Source organism: Ovis canadensis, chromosome 6 (genome assembly GCF_042477335.2).
Source record: "Ovis canadensis isolate MfBH-ARS-UI-01 breed Bighorn chromosome 6, ARS-UI_OviCan_v2, whole genome shotgun sequence".
NCBI classification, from domain to species: Eukaryota; Metazoa; Chordata; class Mammalia; order Artiodactyla; family Bovidae; genus Ovis; species Ovis canadensis.
In genome coordinates, this window is record NC_091250.1 from 82,885,319 (window position 1) to 82,910,525 (window position 25,207).

A 25,207-nucleotide genomic window follows, 5' to 3' on the forward strand; every position below is an offset into this window, starting at 1 on the left:
TTATTTGTGCTGCATCACCATGAATCTACACGTTTCAAACGTATTCAAAATTTTTTTATTTAGCCATGAAGTTTTTAAAATTTTGTTAATTTGTTTCATTAAATCTTTTCAAATGTCCTTTATTTTTCATTATCTTTTATGACAAAATTAACTTACAACCAATTAATTAGGAGGCAGAAATGTTTGTAGCAAAGACGTCTAAGGCAAAGATGCTGACAGTGAAAATACCTAGAACCATAGAATTGGGCTACCTGCCACAAGGTACCAATAACAAAATAAGTAACTTAATTTACTTATTAATTTAACCATCTCAACATAAGTAACCTAAAACTTTAAAGCAGAGGCACAAGCATTCAGAGGTGATAAAATCAACACCATTATACTAATTCAAGCGGCATAGATTTTTATGCTTCTAAAACATTGAATGGCACTGGTACATTTTTATTTCTTGCTTCTGTCCCCTATATGGATGGCTGAACTGATAGTATTTCATGTTTAGAAAGAGGACACTCAGCTATGCTTGCCAGATAAGGGAGCAGAGCTTTTCCTGTTTGACCAGTAAGGGACTGTGAATTAACAGCATCAGTCACCACGCTTCAAAAATCTACCTGTGGATTCCACAGACATTAAAGGGCCCAGGCATTCAACACCTTCAGACTTACTTGTGTTCCTGTGATTCTGGTCTGCTGAGAGAGAAGCATCCATAGTCCAGGCCGGAATGTGTTGGGTGGGATGGGCAGCAGATGTCACAGTGCTCTCGTCATTATGAATTGTATCAAGAATAACATCAGACACGTGGACTTTACTATCAGTGACCAAAGGTTCACTCCCATTTGATTTAAAATAGGCCTTTTTTAATGTTCCTGAAAGATCAAAAAAAGATATTTTAAGACGTTATTCAGTTCAGTTCAGTCTCTCAGTCGTGTCCGACTCTGCAACCCCATGAATCGCAGCACGCCAGGTCTCCCTGTCCATCACCAACTCCCGGAGTTCACTCAGATTCACGGCCATCGAGTCAGTGATGCCATCCAGCCATCTCATCCTCTGTCGTCCCATTCTCCTCCTACCCTCAATCCCTCCCAGCATCAGAGTCTTTTCCAATGAGTCAACTCTTCCCATGAGGTGGCCAAAGTATTGGAGTTTCAGCTTTAGCATCATTCCTTCCAAAGAAATCCCAGGGTTGATCTCCTTCAGAATGGACTGGTTGGATCTCCTTGCAGTCCAAGGGACTCTCAAGAGTCTTCTCCAACACCACACTTCAAAAGCATCAATTCTTCGGTGCTCAGCTTTCTTCACAGTCCAGCTCTCACATCCATACATGACCACTGGAAAAACCATAGCCTTGACTAGATGGACCTTAGTCGGCATTATTAGAAGTATTTATTTTTAAAAAAAAATATTAGGAAAAATCTAGAGCTGCCCTCTTGGGCAAGCAAAGAGAAAGATGATGGCCAGCAAATCCACCCACATCATTGGAACAAGCATAATCTCTTCTACCATAAATCACATAACCCTGTGAGGAGACTATCGCTTCTCAAGAGCTAAAGGTTTAGAAACTAGAGTCTCCACCCAGGTTTCCTAGTGCCCACCTCACCTGGGACTCGCCACAAATAAAACATGGGGAACTTAGTGTTTGCTTCCTGCTATCATGGTGTTTCAATTTCACACATCATTTTATGCTACTCTGTACCCAGCACCAGAGAAGGCAATGGCACCCCACTCCAGTACTCTTGCCTGGAAAATCACATGAATGGAGGAGCCTGGTGGGCTGCAGTCCATGGGGTCGCTAAGAGTCGGACACGACTGAGCGACTTCACTTTCACTCTTCACTTTTATGCATTGGAGAAGGAAATGGCAACCCACTCCAGTGTTCTTGCCTGGAGAACCCCAGGGACGGGGGAGCCTGGTGGACTGCCGTCTGTGGGGTCTCACAGAGTTGGACACGACTGAAGTGACTTAGCAGCTTAGCAGTACCCAGCACACAGAGCTCTCCATCTCTACCTGCCACAGAGGACAAGAGCACCAGCATACCTCCAGCCTTCTATTTCTCCACATTTGACACTAGCTTTCAATGAGCTACACACAGTAGATACTAAAAATAAGAGGACTCAAAATTTGCCAAGACTTATTGAAATCCAAAAAATAACTGCAATTCCAACAAAACTAAAAGAAACTAAGTCATCTTTGTCTTTGACCAGAAGCTACAAAACACGATGATAAGAAAAAGGCATTAAAGTAAGATTATCAACTTTCTCAAGGTATTTATTCATGAACAAAAAAAAAGAGCCCAACCTAAGATTGTTGGGAATCCTCTAGCATTGGCTTTAGGCAGACAATCTGAAAACTTTGAAAGAGATCATGTATTTTTAACATAGTCAAAATAGACAACAGAGTGTTTCCAGAATACAGCACTCTGATTGAGTATACCACTAAAATAAATGAATGTGATATTGATCCATTATACTAATACCCAAGGGAGTTTTTTTTTTTTTTCCCAAAAGCATTTACAGTGAATGCTCTAACTGGCTCTCACTTTTCTAAACAGCTCATGGACCATTAAAAATAAAAGAAATATAAATAAAATGTTTAATATCAGTCTATGGAAAAAATTTCTCTACATGTGCTTGACACTTGGAAAACATTAACTTAAATCAAAATAGAAAAGCAGCTGTTTTCTAGCTAACTAAGGTCAACAGTTTCATCTGCCAAAGGACTCTAAATAAAACAGTGGAGCGTAAAAGCTAAATCATGACCATGTGGTGCAGGTAACACACTCCCCAAACTGTGATTACGAGTAAACATTAAATGCAGTAGGTGAAAGAAAAGACTTCATTTAACTGATTTTGATTTTCAAAGTGATTTAGAATTTACTGTAAATCAAAATGTATACAATAGACTTGATCACTATAAAATATGTATTACATTCATGCAAAAAAAGTTACTAATTAATTAGATACAATTTTATTTCTAATGTACTAGTTTGCTCTCTTCTTTACTAATTTTGGCATAAAGAGATGTTCTTGCACATAACTTTTCATTTCCACTAATGCGGCTGTAATGAATATATAAGGTCCATAAAGTCAATTTACTTATTGCACTAACCCTATGATCAGTATCCATCTTTGTTAACACAGTTTGAACACATGCCAGTTCCTCAGTCATATCCTTGTGTGATGCATTTAAATCGGGTTCCTTATCATGCAAAATACTTCAACAGTTGTTCTTACCATTTTGTTTGTAATGACTGGCTTTATTAATCATCTTTAAGTTTTTCACCTAGCAACAGTATTGAAAGTGTTAATAACATGTTTACTCTAAAATATTCTGTAAACACTGACTTGGAGAAGGCAATGGCACCCCACTCCAGTACTCTTGCCTGGAAAATTCCATGGACGGAGGAGCCTGGTAGGCGGCAGTCCATAGGGTCATTAGGAATCGGACACGACTGAGCTACTTCCCTTTCACTTTTCACTTTCATGCATTGGAGAAGGAAATGGCAGCCCACACTAGTGTTCTTGCCTGGAGAATCCCAGGGATGGGGGAGCCTGGTGGGCTGCCATCTCTGGGGTCACATGGAGTTGGACACGACTGACGCAACTTAGCAGCAGCAGCAGCAAACACGGACTTTTTCAGGAAACACTGACTTGAATAACAACTTTCAAAAAAAAAAAAGGCAGATTCCTAGCTCTTAAACTCTCTACATCAAAGCAAGTTGACAGAAGAAAAAAGATAACACATGATATATGATAGTAGCTGCAGCTAATGTCCTTAAACTATATTTTTGAGAGAAAGACAACAGACGGAGACAACACGCTTAAAGGACCTGTCTTTAAAAGCCTGAACTCACTAGACAATATTTTCAAGCATCTCTGGAAACTGACTAACTCTAACTCACAGTTGGCCCTCTATTATGCATTTTTTTCCAAAGCACAGAAAACAGAATTCAATAAGACTAAACACTCTCAAGCTATACCATGATGAGCTATAAAAAAGCTATGAGTTATTAGTCCGGAGTAGAGTGTTCACTCATCAAGTGTTGCCACATCCTTCTCCACATTCTTATTTTTATAGTGCTGTGGTTAAAAGTATAGGTTCTAAAGCCTGAACACCTGAGTTAAAATCCCATCACTAGTACTCACCAGCCCTGAAACTCTGGGCAAAGTCTCAACTGACGCAAAATAAGGAAAGTAACAGCATCTCCCCTCAGTGGGCTGTATTAGTCAATACACACATAAACAGTTGGAACAGTTCCTGGCACATAGTAAGTTCTCAGTAACTGTTAGTCATTACTGCACAGTAATAGTAATAAAAGTAAAATAGTCTTTTTTAGGGCTATAAGTGAAAGTTGCTCAGTCGAGTCCAACTCTTTGCGACCCCATGGACTATATAGTCCATGCAATTCTCTAAGCCAGGATACTGGAGTTGGTAAGCCTTCCCTCCAGGGGATCTTCCCAACCTAGGGATCAAACCCAGGTCTCCTACACTGCAGGCGGATTCTTTACCAACTGAGCCACAAGGGAAGCCCAAGCATACTGGAATGACTAGCCTATCGCTTCTCCAGCAGATCTTCCCAACCCAGGAATCAAATCAGAGACTCCTGCATTGCAGGTGGATTCTTTACCAACTGACAAATTAGGGAAGCCCCCTTAGGGCTATAAGGTACTTATAAATAAATGCCAATTTCTTTTTACTTTAAATATATCCCAGCATAATAAAATGGCTACGGAAATTTTCAAAAGTGTATTGCTTAACCCTATTTTAGAATAAAATAACTGTGGCCCTTTCATGCTAAGTTATTAATAGAAGGCCACACTGTATCAGGGTTGTATGTTGCAAAAGTGTTGTTTCAGCTATAACACAGTTCTATTTAACAATGTTTAGAAGCATTTAGGGAGAAGGTAATGGTACCCCACTCCAGTACTCTTGCCTGGAAAATCCCATGGACGGAGGAGCCTGGTAGGCTGCAGTCCATGGGGTCACTAAGAGTCGGACACGACTGAGTGACTTCACTTTCACTTTTCACTTTCATGCATTGGAGAAGAAAATGGCAACCTGCTCCATTGTTCTTGCCTGGAAAATCCCAGGGACGGGGAAGACTGGTGGGCTGCTGTCTATGGGGTGGCACAGAGTCGGACATGACTGAAGTGACTTAGCAATAGCAGCAGGAGCATTCAGACGCTCAGTCATGTCCGAATCTTTGCAACCCCATGGACTATAGCCTGCCATACTCCTCTGTCCATGGGATTCTCCAGGCAAGAATAGGGGAGTGGATTGCCATTTCCTCCTCCAGGGGATCTTTAGGACTCAGGGATCGAACCTGCATCTCCTGTACTGGCAGTGGATTCTTTCCACTAAGCCACCTGGGAAGCACAATGTTTAAGAAATGGTCTGCAATTCCAATAGTAAAAACCAAGCGTTACTGATCACTTATCGAAACATCTAGTAGATTGAGCACTGTGGCAGCCAAAATGATGCTCCCCCAGAGATGTCCACATCCCAAGTCCCAGAACCTGGGCATAGGTTACTTCACACTCCTTGCATGGCAAAAGGGGTTGCAAATGTAAGTTATGGAGTCTGAGATGGAGAAATTATCCTAGACTATCTAGATGAAGGTACTCACTGGGTCCTTATAAACAGAAGAAGGTAAGAAAGTGCAGGTCAGAGCTATAACAGTGTGAGAAAGACTCAATGAGCCATTGCTCATTATGAAGATGGCAAGGGGGCCACAAACCAAGGAATGTAGGAAGACTCTAGAAGCTGGAAAAGGCAGAAAACAGACTGGTTCCCAGAGCCGCCTACCAACACCTTAATTTTAACCCCATGAGGCCTATTTTGTGCTTCTGACCTCTATAACTCTAAGCTACTACATTTGTGTTATTTTAAGCTTCATTACAGCAGTAATATTACAGCAGCAATACAAAGCTAATACAGTGTTCTTGCCTGGAGAATCCCAGGGATGGGGGAGCCTGGTGGGTTGCCATCTATGGGGTTGCACAGAGTTGGACACGACTGGAGCAGCAGCAGACTAAGTATCTTTACTAATTAGACTTCCAACAATCCTATGATAACTAGTCTTTACTAGTTAGACTTCCAACAATCCTCTATAACTCTAAGCTACTACGTTTGTGTTATTTTAAGCTTCATTACAGCATTAATATTACAGCAGCAATACAAAACTAATATAAGCACTAGACTAAGTATCTTTACTAGTTAGACTTCCAACAATCCTATGATTATGCTATAATTAACCCTTCTTGATGAAGTTTCAGAGAGAAGGAAACTGAAGCTTACATTAACCTAGCCCAAGAATTGAGTTGGGATAAGATATATACCCATAATCAGAGAGTCACACATGCTTTTCACTTTGGACAAGGTATACAAGTTAAAAACTCAACCATCGTGGGCATGTAAGAAGTTTATCTTCCTATGAGTTTGAAATAAACTCCCCATCTTTATATTTCTTCTTGTTCAGTCGCCCAGTCATGTCCAACTCTTTGTGACCCCATGGACTGCAGCATGCCAGGCTTCCCTGTCTGTCATCTCCCAGAGTTTTCTCAAACTCATCTCCATTGTGTTGGTGATGCCATCCAACCGTCTCATCCTCTGTTGTCCCTTTCTCCTCCTGCCTTCAATCTTTCCCAGCATCAGGGTCTTTTCCAAAGAGTCAGCTATTCACATCAAGTGGCCAAAGTATTAGAGCTTCAGCTTTAACATTTCTAGTTATGTGGTAATACATTTATATCTCTAGTCATGTGGTAATACATTTATGGCTCAGGGGTAAAGAATCTGCCTGCCAATGCAGGCTTGATCCCTGGATTGGGAAGATCCCCTGGAAGAGGAGACAACCCACTCCAGTATTCTTGCCTGAGAAATCCTGTAGACAGAGGAGCCTGGTGGGCTACAGTCCATGGGGTCTCTAGGAGTCAGACAGGACTTAAGGACTGAGCACAAGCATGCATTTTCTATGTTCCAGGAGCTATGTATTTACTCTCTACTGAGAGCAAATTAAAAACTTTAGTTAGAGGTTTTCATCAAGATGTTTACAGATGAGATGAGGAAGACAGATATGTATGTAAAAATACAGACCATGATACAAATGCTTTGAGAATGATATGTGTATGACAATCTGTTGACAAAAATTAGAGAAGAAGCTGAGACTCCATTTAGGAAAATTAGGAAAGATTTCTTAGGGGATAATGATCCTTCATGAGAATCTTAAAAGATAACTAGGGATTTTCTAGGTTTGAGCCAAGCATTTATGGGGAAACAATTCCCCGCATTAAGGAATGGAGAACTTTTTAGATAGAGCAAGGGGAAAAATATGCAAAAGCTGAGTAGTAAGTAACTAAACATGGCTAGCACACAGGGAGCTGACAGGAGCAAAGGAAGTGGAGCCAGACTGTGAAGGGTATTCTTGTTAAAGCTTTGGAGTTGATCTTGTCATGATAGAGAACTTCTGAAGGGTCTTAAATGGGGTAGAATGTTAAAATGACCACTCAGACAACAGTGATGTTTAAAGGGGCTAAGTCTGGCAGACAGTTAGAAGGCTACTGCAATAGCCCAAGGGAAAAAAGATGGACTGAGCCAAGGCAAAATCAGTGAGGGCAAGGGGAACATTTGAGAGAGAACTTTCAGAGGCAAAATTATAAGAACTTAACAAAGTGTCACAGGTCCCTTAAAGGCTTCCAGTTTGAGCTATGGGTAAATGAAGATATTTACCGAGGTGGGATGATCGTCATTTGAGTTATTCATCAAATATTTTCAACTTTCTCCCATTCTACTAGGACACATGCTGGAGTTACATTCTCTGGCCTCATTCTTTGTCTCTTGACATCTTTGATGCTGATCAAAGTGTACAGACTTCTAGTTATAAGATGAGTATATTCTGGGGGTTTAATGTACTGCATTGTGATTATAATTAATGATGCCATATTACATACTTAAAAAAAAAAAAAACCCTCTAGGGCTCTTTCTCTTTCTCTCTGGCACAATAACCTCAAGGTTCAAGATGATGGCTAGTCCATCAATTTAGTTCCTGAGTGACCTGAATGAGCACAGCCCCCCTGCCATCTTGTAAAGCATGTGCTGCAAAAGAGAAACTGACTTTCAGCATTGATAAACCACTAATATATTATGATTATTTCTGTTACACAGCATAGCATAGCCTGCCCTGACTGATACAATAGATAATAGAGAATGAAAAATAGACATTGTGAAAGTTTACTTTTGTTACTGTAATTATTATGGATACATTGAGTGTAAAACGCAATGAAACACACAAGGGGAAAGAAATCTAAATCCAAAGCAATCTAAACATTTCCTCCAGAAGGTCTTACCAGACTTCCCCACAAATGTGCTTCCCTGATCACACTCTGCTTATATCACTAACACACTCAAGTGAAATTGGCTGTTTCTTGTCTGCCTCTTCAAAGTTAAAAAGGTATAGTATGCATGACCGCATTTCAAGCACACAGTAGAATGCTTGGCAGTGTAGGCCTCAATAAACACTTGTTGAATGCATGAATGATGAAAGAAGTCATGGGAGAGCATGATACTGTCTAGAGAAGTATAGGTGCAAAGTGCGAAGAGAGCTAAGGTAGACACTCCCAAATTTACTGGCTAGGTACAAAAAGGTGGTGCTAGTGGTAAAGAACCCTCCTGCCAATGCAGGAGACATAAGAGATGAGGGTTCGATCCCTAGGTTGGGAAGAACCCAGTATTCTTGCCTGGAGTATCCTACTGACAGAGGAGCCTGGTGGGCTACAAGTTGCAAAGATTTGGGCATGACTGAAGCGACTTAGCACAGAGAGAAGGACAAGCTTAAGGACGCAGAGAAAGAGCAGACAGAAATAGAAAGAAAATTAGAAATGATAATATCCAGGCAAAGCAGAAGAGCATTTCAAGAAGAAAGGAGTAGTCAAAACTGAGCATGCTCACTGTGAGCAGATGTAAACACAGAGCGAAAACAGAGGCTCTCCAAAGTCTTGTTCAAACACACACAGGTTCCAAATGCTGCTTTTCAATGAAAGGACATTGGGGCCCTGGGGCAGAACAGATATAGTAGTATGAAAAGAAGAGAAAGAAGAAAAATCAGATTACAGTGGATTAAGGACTGGATGAAGCACAGAAATGACCTGGGGAGCTTGTTTGAAAGTAAATATGGCAGGTCTGGAGAGGGGCCCAGGATTCCAGATTTTGCATTTCACACAAACTCCCAAGTGATGCTGATGCTGCTGGTCCACTGACTACACTTTGAATACAAGACTTTAGACTGCCTTTTCCAAAACATCATACATTATACATAACCTCAGACCCAAGGAATTAAAGAAAAAATATTCTCAAGTTTGAGAACTGCATAGAAAATCTTAAGGTTCTGGTGGAAAAAAACTAAGGATCTGAGAAGTTTGCCCTTTTAAAATTATATTCAAAACACAACATTGTACGTTACGAAGTTCAGATTCCAAATTCTTGTAAAAGCCACAGCTGCTAAGAAATTTGGTAAGAGAAAAACTATATTTAAATCCAATGATCTCTAGCTCATCTAGAATTTTTGAAGAGGAAAGTCAAGACCACAATGAGGTACTATTTCACACCAGTCAGAATGGCTGCAATCCAAAAGTCTACAAGCAATAAATGCTGGAGAGGGTGTAGAGAAAAGGGAACTCTCTTACACTGTTGATGGGAATGCAAACTAGTACAGCCACTATGGAGAACAGTGTGGAGATTCCTTAAAAAACTGCAAATAGAACTGCCTCATGACCCAGCAATCCCACTGCTGGGCATACACACAGAGGAAACCAGAATTGAAAGAGACACGTGTACCCCAATGTTCACTGCAGCACTGTTTATAATAGCCAGGACATAGAAGCAACCTCGGTGTCCATCAGCAGATGAATGGATAAGAAAGCTGTGGTACATATACACAATGGAGTATTACTCAGCCATTAAAAAGAATACATTTGAATCTGTTCTAATGAGGTGGATGAAACTGGAGCCAATTATACAGAGTAAAGTAAGCCAGAAAGAAAAACACCAATACAGTATACTAACACATATATATGGAATTTAGAAAGATGGTAATGATAACCCTGTATGTAAGACACCAAAAGAGACACAGATGTAAAGAACAGACTTTTGGACTCTGTGGGAGAGGGAGAGGGTGGGATGATTTGGGAGAATGGCATTGAAACATGTATAATATCATGTAAGAAATGAATCACTAGTCTAGGTTTGATACAGGATATGGGATGCTTGGGGCTGGTACACTGGGATGACCCAGAGAGATGATATGGGGAGGGTGGTTCAGAGTTGGGAACTCATGTACACCTGTGGCGGATTCATGTCAATGTATGGCAAAACCAATACAGTATTGTAAAGTAAAAATAATTAATTAATTAATTTAAAAAAGAAAAACAGACTACTTATATTTCCTATATGTCCATGATAATTTCTTTCTTCTTCACTGAGTGAAAAAAATTAAAAAGTTAATAGGCCCCACATAGGTTTTTTGTAGTTTTGAGAAAACTAGGATGGTAGCCTTAGGCTATTCTTCATAAGCGTAAGCTAGAACAGTTTGTTTTAGATGTGGATGAATGGATAAACCTTTGAAACCAAGTCTTCAGCTGTTAGCAAGAAAAAGTTAAGAGCATTTTAAAGAGTTTTTTTGGGATCTTAATTTTAGTGAAATAAATTGAGATGAATAAATTTTGCAAAAATCAGTGTAGAACATATTCCAAAGCACCATGTCTGCAGGATTCTTGTAATAACTGTATTTCTTCTCCCTGTCACATACTCTACCCACTTCAACCCTTTCTCCAGACAAGTGTCAAAGGGACCTTTTAACAGCCCCACCCAGATCCACTCCCCTACTCCGATATCCCCATGGTTGAGGTCATGGGTAAAGCGCTCCCCCATCAACGAAGGCTTCTCAGGCTGGGTTCACACCCTGTCTCAGAAAAACTGTCTCTTCCCACATAGGAGCTACCTGTGTGATAATTAATCAATTATGTGATCATTTTCTATGTGCCCCTCCCTCAATGAACTGGGAGTCCCATGGAGGAAGCTTGATTCAGGGCTGTGTCCAAGACCCATAGGTTATCGCTTTGCACTTAGTAAAAGTGCACTTGTCCAACTCTGCAACCCCATGGACTATATAGTCCATGGAATTCTCCAGGCCACAATATTGGAGCAGGCACCCTTCTTCAGAGGATCTCTCCAAACCAGGGGTCGAACTCAGGTCACCCACAATGCAGGAAAATTTTTTTACTGGCTGAGTCACCAGGGAAGCCTGCTTTGCACTTAACAGTCACTCAATAAATGCCTGTTCAAGGAATGAACAGTATAAGATTATACCTACAATTTTATGCTAGTTCAATGTTGCTCAACATGTCAATATAATATTACTTCAAGTGTTGCATATGTAATATGTTTCTATATTATTGATAAATAATTTGTTAGGCATTGGTTCAAGCTCTAATAAAGCATCTCATGGCACAAGCTGACTCCTGCAGTCATGTGATGGCAGCACAGCCCACTGCCAGTTTAAGCTCTTATAAGAGGAATGAAAGTAGCTCTCAGGCCTAAGCAGAAGAGTCAAGTGAAACTTGGCATCATATCACAAATCCAGCAGTCTATAAACTTTATTTCTTCCTAGCTACTTTACTGGCAATTAAACTATACTATGGCAATGGCTTTCTCATAGGGTTATGGGGTTATGGAATATGAGATTACTAAAATGATGGCCATAATACACAGACTTCAGTTCTTTTAGAGTTAAAATGAGATAAGAACAATTTTGGCCAATTTTTGAGTGTTGTTCAGTCACACAGTCATGTCTGACTCTTTGCCACCCCATGGACTACAGCACACCAGGCTTCCCTGTCCATCACCATCTCCCAGAGCTTGCTCAAACTCATGTCCACTGAGTCAGTGATGCCATCCAACTATCTCATCCTCTGTCGTCCCCTTCTCCTGCTGTTAATTTTTCCCAGCATCAGGGTCTTTTCTAATGAGTTGACTCTTTGCATCAGGTGACCAAAGTATTGGAGTTTTAGCTTCAGCATCAGTCCTTCCAGTGAATATTCAGGATAGATTTCCTTTAGGATGGACTGGTTTGGTCTCCTTGCAGTCCAAGGGACTCTCAAGAGTCTTCTCTAATACCACATTTCAAAATCGTCATTCTTTGGTGCTCATCCTTCTTTATGGTCCAACTCTCACATCTATACATGACTACTGGAAAAACCATTGCTTTGATTAAACAGACCTTTTTTGGCAAAGTAATGTCTCAGCTTTTTAATACACTGTCTAGGCTGGTTCATAGCTTTTCTTCCAAGGAGCAAGCATCTTTTAATTTCATGGCTGTAGTCACCATCTGCAGTAATTTTGGAGCCCAAGAAAATAAAGTCAGCCACTGTTTTCATTGTTTACCCATCTACTGGACATGAAGTGACGGGACCAGATGCCATGATCTTAGTTTTCTGAATGTTGAGCTTTAAGCCAAGTTTTTCACTCTCCTCTTTTACCATATCAAGAGGCTCTTTAGTTCCTCTTCATTTTCTGCCATAAGGGTGGTGTCATCTGCATATCTGAGGTTACTGATATTTCTCCCGGCAATCTTGATTCCAGCTTGTGCTTATTCCAGCCCAGCGTTTCTCATGATGTACTCTGCTTAGAAGTTAAATAAGCAGGGTGACAATATACAGCCTTGACGTACTCCTTTTCCTATTTGGAACCAGTCTGTTGTTCCATATCCAGTTCTAACTGTTGCTTCCTGACCTGCATACAGATTTCTCAAGAGGCAGGTCAGATGTTCTAGTATTCCCATCTCTTTCAGAATTTTCCACAGTTTATTGTGATCCATACAATCTAAGATTTTGGCATAGTCAATAAAGCAGAAATAGATATATTTTAGAACTCTCTTTCTTTTTTGATGATCCAGCGGATGTTGGCAATTTGATCTCTGGTTCCTCTGCCTTTTCTAAAACCAGCTTGAACATCTGGAAGATCACAGTTTACATATTGTTGAAGCCTGGTTTGGACAATTTTGAGCATTACTTTACTATTGTGTGAGATGAGTGCAATTGTGTAGTAGTTTGAGCATTCTTTGGCATTCCCTTTCTTTGGGATTGGAATGAAAACGGAACTTTTCTAGTCTAAACTATAATAAATTAAACTGAACAAAACCTTTGTAGCTCCAACTTCAATTTAAGGGTTGAGGAGAGAAACAATTTGCTATTGCTCTTTTCCATAGCCTGCTGCAGAAATAATTATTCAGGAAGTCTAACTCTCTTATTTCAAAAATCTCTTTGCCATCTTGATTTTATGCATGCCAGAAGCCCAAACAGACAAAATTAGAGAGGCACAATGCATCTGTGTTTGTTAGCATAAGGCTTTTACTATCTTTTCCTAGTCAAAAATCCTCTCACTATCATCTCTTCACCTTTTGAAGCCAAAGCTCCTGCTATTCGTACATGGCATTCCAGCATCTCTTAGAGACCCAGAAATAACTGCAAAACTTTGAAAGAGCACAAATTATAAACTCAAATCAAACAGAACATTCTTAAAAGCAAGCAGAATCTAGTGAGGTTTTTTAAAACAGAGATATGAAATGATTTTATTGCTCACTACAACAGTAAACATCTCAGTTATAAAACAGGAAATGTTTATCTGGGCAGAGATTACTTAATGTATCTATATGAAACCATCTGGTTCAGAACATATGAAAAGAATGCTTTTGAAGACAGTGCCAGAAAACACTCACTTTCTAAAGGTTACCTTTAAAAATGTACCTTAGAATAGTACCAAGAAATGGTTGCAAATTGGTCAGTTTCCTAATTTCATAAGGTGATTTTTAAAAAATTGTGCCCCCAGGGATAAGCCCAAGAGAAATGAAAACATGTACACATAAAAACTTGTTTTATGTACATGAAGGTTCAGAGCAACATTATTCATAATAGTCCAAAGGTGAAAACAACTAATATGTCCACCAATTGATAGATTTTTTTAAATGTGGTAAATCCATACAACAGAGTATTATTTGGCCATAGGAATGAAATACTGATACATACAATAACATGGATGAACCCTGAAGATATTATGTGGGGTGAAAGAAGCCAGTCACAAAAACCACACATGGTCATATGAAATGTCCAGAAAGGGGAAACATATAGTAGATTAATGGTTGCTTAGAGCTGGGGCAGAGGGGACACAGAAAGGTGGAAGGGTGACAGACAGCTAAGAGAGAAGAAATTTTCTTCTTGAGGCAATGAAAATGTTCAAAAATTGACTATGGTGATGACTGAACTTACCTGTAAATATATTAAAAATTACTGAATTACACACCTTTTAATGGGTGGATTGTATGATATGTAAATTATATTTTAATAAAGTTATTAAAATGTTTAAATAAATCAATAAATCCAAGTAAAGCACTGTTATAATAGAACCCTGCCGCAAAGAGTCGGACATGACTGAGCGACTAAACTGAACAGCCTCTGCTCAGAGGCCTCTAAGCATTAAAGCACTTAAAAATGGGTTTTAAACTTATATTTGCATTCCACCCTGAGAATGAAAGGAAGTATTCTTTAGAGTGTGTGAGCCATTCCACACAGTGTTATGACAATGCTGCTGCTGCTAAGTCGCTTCAGTCGTGTCCGACTGTGTGTGACCCCACAGACGGAAGCCTACCAGGCTCCCTCGTCCCTGGGATTCTCCAGGCAAGAACACTGGAATGGGGTGTCGTTTCCTTCTCCAATGAGTGAAAGTGAAAAGTGAGAGTGAAAGTGAAAAGTGAAAGTCAAGTCACTCAGTCGTGTCTGACTCTTAGCAACCCCATGGACTGCAGCCTACCAGGCTCCTCCACCCATGGGATTTTCCAGGCAAGAGTACTGGAGTGGGTCACCATTGCCTTCTCCGGCTATGACAATGAGAGCATTCCAAATGACAGATGTATGACCAAGGGAGCACCTACCAGACAGATTCTTCCAGATGTAACAACTACAAACTCTGGACAAAATATAAAAAAGCAACTACTGGAAGGCACAGGAAAGGAAACAAAAGCAGGCCAAGTCTGGAGGGGAGGGAGTCCTGGCAGAAGAGAGGGGCAGAGGTCAGTTTCAGGGTTTGTCCTGCCTCTAGTCCAGCGCAGACCACAGCGGGCACAATATGGGGCAGGGCGACTGAAACTCCAACAGAAAACCTGCGGTTTTCCTGCCCTCTTCTTACTTGTCACCCTGTAACCTCTGACCATCTCTGCCCTAGGCTTCTATGAAACCCAGCATCTCTGGGATCCTTTCCTTCTTGTCCAACAACTCTGGTATCTCTTGATCCTTCCTCTTCTCATCTCCCCTGAACATCAGCATCCTCCAAGCCTTTGTCCTCAGCTTTGAATCAGTGCACTTTCTCCTCACAGTTCATCTACCCCTGCTACTTCTGCTGAGACTCCCACCTTCACAAATACAGGCAGGCTAGGCTCCCTTCGCAGCTTCCCTTCCTGATGGTTCCAGCTTCCAACCAGTAACAGCAGGATGAGAGTTAAATTCTAAAGTGTACAGAAGCCAAAAAATCGCACAGACTCATAATTTTCCTTGAAATTTTCTTAGGAAGTTAAGAAATTCTTACAGTCCTCCATTTCTTGGCCCAGCCTGCACTGTTGAATTTGCTCATGATAAATGCACTTAAACTATGGCTCTACTGTATTCAGTTGTCCCATAAAAATCTCCAGCTTATCATGTCCTAACTGAACTTCCAGCCTGACCTCCATCTACCTGCATCTCAGTCCTCTGCCTTTTCTTCCCATGTTAACAGATGGCACCAAAGCCAACCTGGTTGCCCAAGCTAGAAATCCGAGAGTCAACCTTGACTCCTCTTTCTCCTTCATGCCAAAATCCTAAGCAGTCTTGATTTCCATTGATTTTCATGCACCAAATGCTTTAATTCAAGCTCTTGCCATCTTTTACTCAGATGATAGCCAGTCACCAAATTGGTCTCCCTGCCTTCATTTCTTTCTATCATCAGTTCCCTATAATGTATTCAGGTCTTTTGTCTTTTACAAATGCAAAAGCAACCAGATTTCTCCTTGCCCAGAAAAATCCTCCCATAGTAAACCACCATCCAGAGCAGCAGAAACCACTCTTACGAATCATACTAATGTTAATTTTAACTTCATTTTTCTTTAATAATGGCATCACTCACCAACAAAGGAGAGCAGGATCACCAGCAGGACAATGAGAGCACAGATACATGGAATCAGGACCAGCAAGAGGAAACGAAGAATATTCACAGTTGTCAGCTTCCGAGAGCAGCCATCACCCATGTCATCATCATCAGCTCCCAAGACCTAAAGTAGAAGATGAAAATGAAACATGGTTTTAATATTGCAAACCAATTCAATACACAGTATGACATTTTAGAGGACAGCAGTCCATTTAGAGCAGAAGTGAAGTGAAGTCGCTCATTAGTGTCCAACTCTTTGCAACCCAATGGACTATAGCCTACCAGGCTCCTCCATCCATGGGATTTTCCAGGCAAGAATACTGGAGTGGGTTGCCATTTCCTTCTCCAGGGGAACTTCCCAACCCAGGGCTCAAACTTGGGTCTCCTGCATTGTAGGCAGATGCTTTACCATCTGAGCCACAGCAGTATCATGCTTAAATTTTCCTGTGTACTACATAGCATGAAATGGGTTTAGTCATCAGATCCCACTAATAAATAAACAAATGATTGTACAAACCATTTTCTGGACTGAGCAAACCATCTATTTCTGAAATGTTTTTCAGGAGTATATGGACTTATAACCATATTCCATCTTAAATTTGTTTAAACTTATCTGCTAATTTGGTATTATTTCACAGTAGAACTCACCTTGACCTAGAGCTCTAAGCAAACTGCCTAATGCAGTGATTAAATACTGGTGAGTAGGGTGGACAGGGCATCATCCAGATTTCATTCTTGTTTGTCTCATTAGTCCTAACCCAAATGTGAATGAGTCTGGATAAAATAAGCTTTTAACCATTAATGATTCAGCAAGATTGAATATTACTTACTACGTATTAAGTGGCAGGCTGAGTAATGAAAGAGAGCCTGTTCTGCTGGCCACTGACAATCTCTCTGTTGTCCACACTGCCCCTTCAGCCCATCAGAGAATGATGACGTACAAAAGTGATGATTCAAGTTGGAATTCTTATCTTCAAACTTTAAATTTTGCTAGCTCAATCTCTTGTCAGAAACAATGTCTGGAAATTCATGTATTGCAACTGGCTTAGTGCAGTAACTTGTTCAACAGAGATGGACTTAAAAGTGATTTGAGTCACAATGAGCAACACTTCTGATCCCATTAATTAAAATGTTTCTTATGGTTCTCTTTAAGACTTCTGACTCTCCATGCCATTTCTGACAGTTTCAGAGCTTGAACTATAGCCTTGGTGTACCCAGCTCTTGAATCTCTTGAGTCCTGAACTTCCTTTCAAGTTAGATCATAAATTTCTCATGCCTAATGCATAGTGTCATCTCTTCTCAGCATGTCCACAACCAAACTAATTTCCTTCTTTAACCCTACCTTGTGGCTCAGCTGGTAAAGAATCCGCCTGCAATGCAGGAGACCTGGATTCAATCCCTGGGAAAAGCTACCTACTCCAGTATTCTGGCCTGGAGAATTCCATGGACTGTATAGTCCATGGGGTCACAAAGAGTCGGACACAACTGAGCAACTTTCACTGTCATTTTTTCACTTTCAAACTAGTTCTTCTCCTGACTTCCATATATGTGCTAAAACAAATTCCACTACTCCTATAATCCCAAGACTCCAGACTTTTCCATGATCTCCTCCATGCCATTCATTACCAGGTTTTGTTGGTTCTTCCCCTGTAAGAAGTATCTAATTTTTAAAACCAAATGACCTTTGAGAAAGCCATATCACAATTGAGAAGTCCTAACCAATGATCTTACACTTGATCTTTTCTGGCATATAACTAACACCTGATAGTTTTCCGTGTATAAAAAGGCAACTTTGATGCAATGCAAGGCGTATGCCATTCTCTATTTCTGCTTTGTTCCTCCTACATCAAAATCAACTCTTGTTCACTAACACATATTCCAAACAGTGTTCACTAAACATACTGATGTGGTGACACTGTCTATAATTTTAAGAATTCTCTGTGGGAGACATTACTTGAATGAACATACGATGTTAGCTTGAGAATGGCTTGATTTCCTAGATTAACACCTTTACTGATCCATGCCTTTTGAACCTGGTTTAATTGACCCACCAATGTGAGATCCCTCAGACTTAATATACAAATACTTGGCACCATTTTGGAGGAGGTCATGGAAAGGATGTGACCCATCACATTGACCCATGAGCTGGACTCAGGCAATCAGAGGCTCCTCACCCACTATTCTGTCCTCAGAATGTATGTTACACCCACTGTTCCCACAGCCAAAGCTGTTTTCAAGGATGCAGCCTTGAGTAAGCAATGTGCTGCTGAGACCTTCCAGATGATACACATGACTGAATCCCATTATATGATTCTGGCAGGTGTGGAGATCTAATGACCTTGTAGTCACCCAAGACAAACCTTGCAAGTAAGTTACCTTGGTTATTAAAACTGCCACCTAGCAATCTGGAATGATCTACTGCCGGGAGCCAGCATGGGGAATCCCGCCCATGGCAAAGGTCATGGGGAAGAGGCCTGACAGGCAAAGGCGAGATCAGGCCTCGAGGGAACCCCCCGGACGTTCTTGAGCATCCACCCCAAAAATAGAGTCTGTCTGCCTTATTCCATTATGCCTTTCACCAACTCTTCTGACATTAACAGGGGGCTATCCCTCACCACCTTTCTCTGAAAAGAGTTAACTTAGAGCTCCAGTTAATAAGTCTCCTGGGCATAACAAGAGTGTTTCAGTCCAAAAACTCCTCTGATGGCTCTGTAGCCTGCCTGACAAGTTTATCTGGCCTCTTACAACCACACATGTGATTGTTCACAGCCTCCCAACCGTGAGAGGTACGAGAAGCTCTAAACTTTTTAAATACAGAGTCTTTTGAGAAGTTAGAAATTGTTAGTGTAGTATTAGTGGATTGTTAGAAATATACTGGTGGAGGGTTTCATTGTTGAGCCAATATTTGCTGCTAAGTCTCAATATCCCTTGTCCCTTATATACATTAATTGATATAACTGGCATATGGGAAAAATAAGTAATAACCTTTGATGTTAATCACGTTAGACCTTAGGCTAGTAAATTCTTTTCTTGATTATAGCCCACTGCACCTTTGCCCTGTAGGAATGCAACTTTATCTGGTGCCTTAGGAGGGTGGTGCCTGGTTTAAGAAAAATCACCCTTGGGAAAAAAAAGCTTTCTGGCTGACTGACCATTATCAGAAAGAAAGGGTCATAAAATGTTAGCAGGCCCCCTGGCCAGAAGATGATGTAAAATGACCTAAGAACTTTGTATGCATGCATAAAGAAGTGCCTGGTATCGATAAGGGTCAGGACTGCTGACCCCGCATGACTTTGTATTTCCCATTTATCTCTATGTACAACTTAAAGTATAAAAGCTTTCCTGACTAACACATATATATGGAATTTAGGAAGATGGCAATGACGACCCTGTATGCAAGACAGGGAAAGAGACACAGATGTGTATAACGGACTTTTGGACTCAGAGGGAGAGGGAGAGGGTGGGATGATTTGGGAGAATGACATTCTAACATGTATACTATCATGTGAATTGAATCGCCAGTCTATGTCTGACGCAGGATGCAGCATGCTTGGGGCTGGTGCATGGGGATGACCCAGAAAGATGTTATGGGGAGGGAGGTGGGAGGGGGGTTCATGTTTGAGAATGCATGTAAGAATTAAAGATTTTAAAATTTAAAAAATAAAAAAAATAAATAAATTTTAAAAAAAAAAAAAAAAGCTTTCCTGAAAAATAAAGAGATAGACCAGTTCCTGGAAAGACTGGTTTCCCTCGTGTCTTCTTTTCTTTCTCTCCTTTTCAGGCTAATTCCCGTCTGGAGTACAGAGGCTCGCCGTGTCTACTCATTTGCCTGGGCTTTTTTTTTTTTTTTTTTTAAACAGCACAAATTTTTATTTGTTCAAGAAACTCCAATGAAAGTATTAAAATTATAATCAACTGCTGTGTGTAGTAGACATTGCACCATCACCCACAGTGAGCAAGTTCTTCGGAGTCTTTCTGAGATAACTCCATTTTAGTTGTCACTGCTTTAAAATTACTAGCTAAATAGCTATTTCCCAAGATCATTTGAGCTTATAAAGTAAGGGTTAACCCAAGAATGCCTTTAAGTACACTTCTATTGCAAGAAATCTATTGCATCTTTGAAATAACATCTTCCTTTATCTTCAAGTATTATCATATTTAAAATATAGGTTTCAAATACATGAAGATGATAGATTATTCATGTGTAAGGATTTTTTTTTCTTTAAAATCACAAGATTATTTCTGCCAAAAAAAAAAAGAGAGAGAGAGAGAGAGAGAGTGTTTCCCCACCAGTGTGTGATTTTTTTTTTTTTTTTTTTTTTTTTAGTTGCCTGGGCTTCTAAGACCTGAACGGGAAGGCGCTCTGCGTCTTCACTCCCTCGAGAGACCAGGAGGGCACCTGCGGCCTATGTGGACAGTGCAAGTCCCTTGTCTTGGGGCTTTATTGGCTTCCTGTGTAAACCAAGGAATTTCAGCCTCTTTTCTCCTCTCTTTTCTCCACTGCACTATTTTTTCCTAATCTCTCTTTATATCTCTAAATAAATAAATCTCTCCTCACCGACGCAGTCCCCACTTCAGATACCCTGGATCCACCGGGGCTGGATCCCGGCAGTTTACCTCTTTCTTCAGTCTCTCCTTGTCCTCCATATATGGGGGCCAGTTTCAGATTTCACTCAACGAGAATTAACAGAATGATGCAATATAATATCTTTATAACACACTGCTTATAACAGTGATGGGTGGTATCATTTGAGGCTTGGACATAACATTTACCTGTAAAATACCAGTGTGGAACTATAGCTCAGAGACCATAGTAGAACTGACTTTTTTGCTTCATTTACTCAAGAAGTGGTTATTGATACATCTACTAATTATAATAAGCACAGTGATGAATTTAACAATAATCTAAGAACAACTGTTCCTCCAAAGCTCACAGTCTTGTAGGAGAGGTAAGATATGGACATAAATAACTACATTTTGAGATAGCAAATGATCAGCACTGTGAGGCTTCCAGGAATTGAAAAGACAGGAATACAATTTCTTGCTAGAAGATCACTTAAGACATTGTAAAGAACCAGCACTTGAACTAGCCATGATTCTCAGAAAAGTATCACTGAAAAGTCCCTGTTATAATTTAAAAGAGTGATAAAATACACCCAGAGAGGTAAGGAGTTATGAACTTTCTTTGGCTTCCACAACAATTGAAAAGATTTCTTTGTTAAGGGGGTCACAAGAGCAGTGTAGGAATGATCTTCTTGGGTGGCAAATGTACAGTGGCCTCAGTGCTATCTGAAATCCTATGGCCAAATACATCCCATTTAGTATTCATAAGTGAAAATCAGTAGGGAAAGTGCCAGTGGCTCATTTTATTATCTTATATAAGTATATCAACAAGTGCTTGATTTCCAGAAACCATATTCATGATTAGTGCAAATGCTTTCTCCAGTGACTAGGAAATTGATTCCTTTTATGCAGGGGGGAAGAGGAAGAAATACTTAGAAAAAATCTAGAACTAAGAAATACTTAGAGGAAACCTCAGCCCTTTCCTCAAGTGTTTAACTTTTCTCTAGCATTCATAGCCACTTAAGACTATTACTGTAAATGCTGCATTAGTCAGAGGCCCTTTGAAAAGTGAAAGTGTTAGTCACTCAGTTGTGTCGGATTCTTTGTGATCTCTTGGACTGTAGCCCACCGGGCTCTTCTGTCCATGGGATTTTCCAGGCAGGAATACTGGAGTGGGTTGCCATTTCCTTCTCCAGGGGATCTTCCCAGCCCAAGGATCAAACCCAGGTCTCCTGCACTGCAGGCAGATTATTTACCATCTGAGCCACTGGGGAAGCCATTGAGGTTCTTCTGAATATAATGCAACTCTCAGACTTTACTGTTGGGTGAATGAGGCCAGATGAGCTAAACCACTAAGACAATTCCTAAGTTTTATTTAGGTGGACTCAACAGCCCTCTCTGCAGAAGGTACCCTCTTCGAGAATCTACCCTCCACATACTTGAAACTGTAAGCCAAGCATTCCAACAGTGCAAGCAGGGAACAGTGCAACTGGCTGACCCACACATATTTCAAATATGTAATTCTTCAGATTAGTTCAGTCACTCAGTCGTGTCCAACTCTTTGTGACCCCATGAATCGCAGCACGCCAGGCCTCCCTGTCCATCACCAATCCTCAGAGTTCATTCAGACTCACATCCATCGAGTCAGTGATGCCATCCAGCCATCTCATCCTCGGTCATCCCCTTCTCCTCCTGCCCCCAATCCCTCCCAGCATCAGAGTCTTTTCCAATGAGTCAACTCTTCGCATGAGGTGGCCAAAGTACTGGAGTTTCAGCTTTAGCATCATTCCTTCCAAAGAAACCCCAGGGCTGATCTCCTTCAGAATGGACTGGTTGGCTCCCCTTGCAGTCCAAGGGACTCTCAAGAGTCTTCTCCAACACCACAGTTCAAAAGCATCAATTCTTCGGTGCTCACCTTTCTTCACAGTCCAACTCTCACATCCATACGTGACCACTGGAAAAACCATAGCCTTGACTAGGCAGACCTTTGTTGACAAAGTAATGTCTCTGCTTTTGAATATACTATCAAGGTTGATCATAACTTTTCTTCCAAGGAGTAAGTGTCTTTTAATTTAATGGCTGCAGTCACCATCTGCAGTGAATTTGGAGCCCCCAAAAATAAAGTCTGACACTGTTTCCACTGTTTCCCATCTATTTCCCATGAAGTGATGGAATCAGATGCCATATCTTCATTTTCTGAATGTTGAAATTTAAGCCAAATTTTTCACTCTCCACTTTTCACTTTCATCAGGAGGCTTTTTAGTTCCTCTTCACTTTCTGCCATAAGGGTAGTGTCATCTGCATATCTGAGGTTATTGATATTTCTCCCGGCAATCTTGATTCCAGCTTGTGTTTCTTCCAGTCCAGCATTTCTCATGATGTACCCTGCATAGAAGTTAAATAAGCAGGGTGACAATATACAGCCTTGACATACTCCTTTTCCTATTTGGAGGCAGTCTGTTGTTCCATGTCCAGTTCTAACTTTTGCTTCCTGACCTGCATATAGGTTTCTCAAGAGGCAGGTCAGGTGGTCTGGGATTCCCATCTCTTTCAAAATTTTCCACAGTTTATTGTGATCTACACAGTCAAAGGCTTTGGCATAGTCAATAAAGCAGAAATAGATGTTATTTTTGGAACTCTCTTGCTTTTTCCATGATCCAGCAGATGTTGGCAATTTGATCTCTGGTTCCTCTGCCTTTTCTAAAACCAGCTTGAACATCAGGGAGTTCACGGTTCATGTATTGCTGAAGCATGGCTTGGAGAATTTTGAGCATTACTTACTAGTGTGTGAGATGAGTGCAATTGTGCAGTAGTTTGAGCATTCTTTTGCATTGTAGTTCTTATGTTTTACTAATCTTGTTGGTAAAGATTCATTTCTTATGTCTTAAAGACTACATTTATTTTAAAAGGTATCATGTACCCCAATGTTCATCGCAGCACTGTTTATAATAGCCAGGACATGGAAACAACCTAGATGTCCATCAGCAGATGAATGGATAAGAAAGCTGTGGTACATATACACAATGGAGTATTACTCAGCGGTTAAAAAGAATTCATTTGAATCAGTTCTGATGAGATGGATGAAACTGGAGCCGATTATACAGAGTGAAGTAAGCCAGAAAGAAAAACACCAATACAGTATACTAACACATATATATGGAATTTAGGAAGATGGCAATGACGACCCTGTATGCAAGACAGGGAAAGAGACACAGATGTGTATAACGGACTTTTGGACTCAGAGGGAGAGGGAGAGGGTGGGATGATTTGGGAGAATGACATTCTAACATGTATACTATCATGTGAATTGAATCGCCAGTCTATGTCTGACGCAGGATGCAGCATGCTTGGGGCTGGTGCATGGGGATGACCCAGAAAGATGTTATGGGGAGGGAGGTGGGAGGGGGGTTCATGTTTGGGAATGCATGTAAGAATTAAAGATTTTAAAATGTAAAAAATAAAAAACTAAAAATAAAAAATAAAAAATAAAAAAAAATACTGGTAAAAAATAGATAAATAAATAAAATAAAAGGTATCATGCTGGCTTACATATGCCGAATATAATCTACCTAACTAGAATATCTCCTTGAGTCTCTGGTTCCATTGGGATATTTTCTCATTCATCTCTTTTACATTTTTAATTCTGTTATGCTTGCCTCTTGGCATACTGATTAAACTATTTTCACGACAGCCATTCTGTCTCTTTTTTAAAGCCTGTAGTTTGCCTATAATGTGTAAGTTTCATGTGTATAGCACAGTGACTCAGTTAATTGTGTGTGTATATACACACATACATATTCTTTTTCAGATTCTTTTCCCTTATCATTATTACTAAATATTGAGTATCAATCCCCGTATTATCTATAAAATAGATAACCAACAACGACCTGGCTGTTGGTTATCTATTTCATATAAAGTAGTTTGGCTATGTTAATTCCAAACTCCTAATTTATCCCTACCCACTCCCTTCCTCTTTGGTAACCATAAGCTTGTATTCTATGTCTGTGAGTTTATTTCTGTTTTCTAAATAGTTCATTTGTATTTTTTTAGCTTCTACTTAGGAGCAATATCATGATATTTGTCTTTGGCTTACTTATCATACTTAGTATGATAATTTCTAGGTCCATATGTTTGCTGCATATGGCATTACTTCATTCTTTATGTCTGAGTAATATTCCATTGTGTGTGCATATTGAGAGACAGATATCACATCTTCTTTATCCATTCATCACAACAGCCATTCTCTGACACTTGCAGGACTTTGTCCATTGGTCCTCTTTCTTCTGCCACTCTATCAACTCTATCAACTCTCTCCTTTCTTCATTTCCCTACATACCTTCTTTAAAATCTTTGGGTCGTTATTTCAATGATACTCTTGCTAATGCCCTGAACCACTTTGCCCCCTCTGGATTTTCTTCTCCCTCATCTTATA

At 40.3% G+C, this 25,207-nt stretch overlaps 1 protein-coding gene across 1 annotated transcript in view; it reads right to left on the bottom strand.

Annotated features, from left to right (window-relative positions):
• CORIN (corin, serine peptidase) overlaps nt 1–25,207 on the bottom strand; it is a 307,597-nt gene that overhangs the window by 216,866 nt on the left and 65,524 nt on the right. The window contains exons 2-3 of the mRNA XM_069593065.1: nt 16,192–16,336; nt 663–863 (exon numbers count right to left, since the gene is read on the bottom strand). Coding sequence (XP_069449166.1) covers nt 663–863; nt 16,192–16,336 — 346 coding nt within the window. The remainder of the gene's footprint in view (nt 1–662; nt 864–16,191; nt 16,337–25,207) is intronic.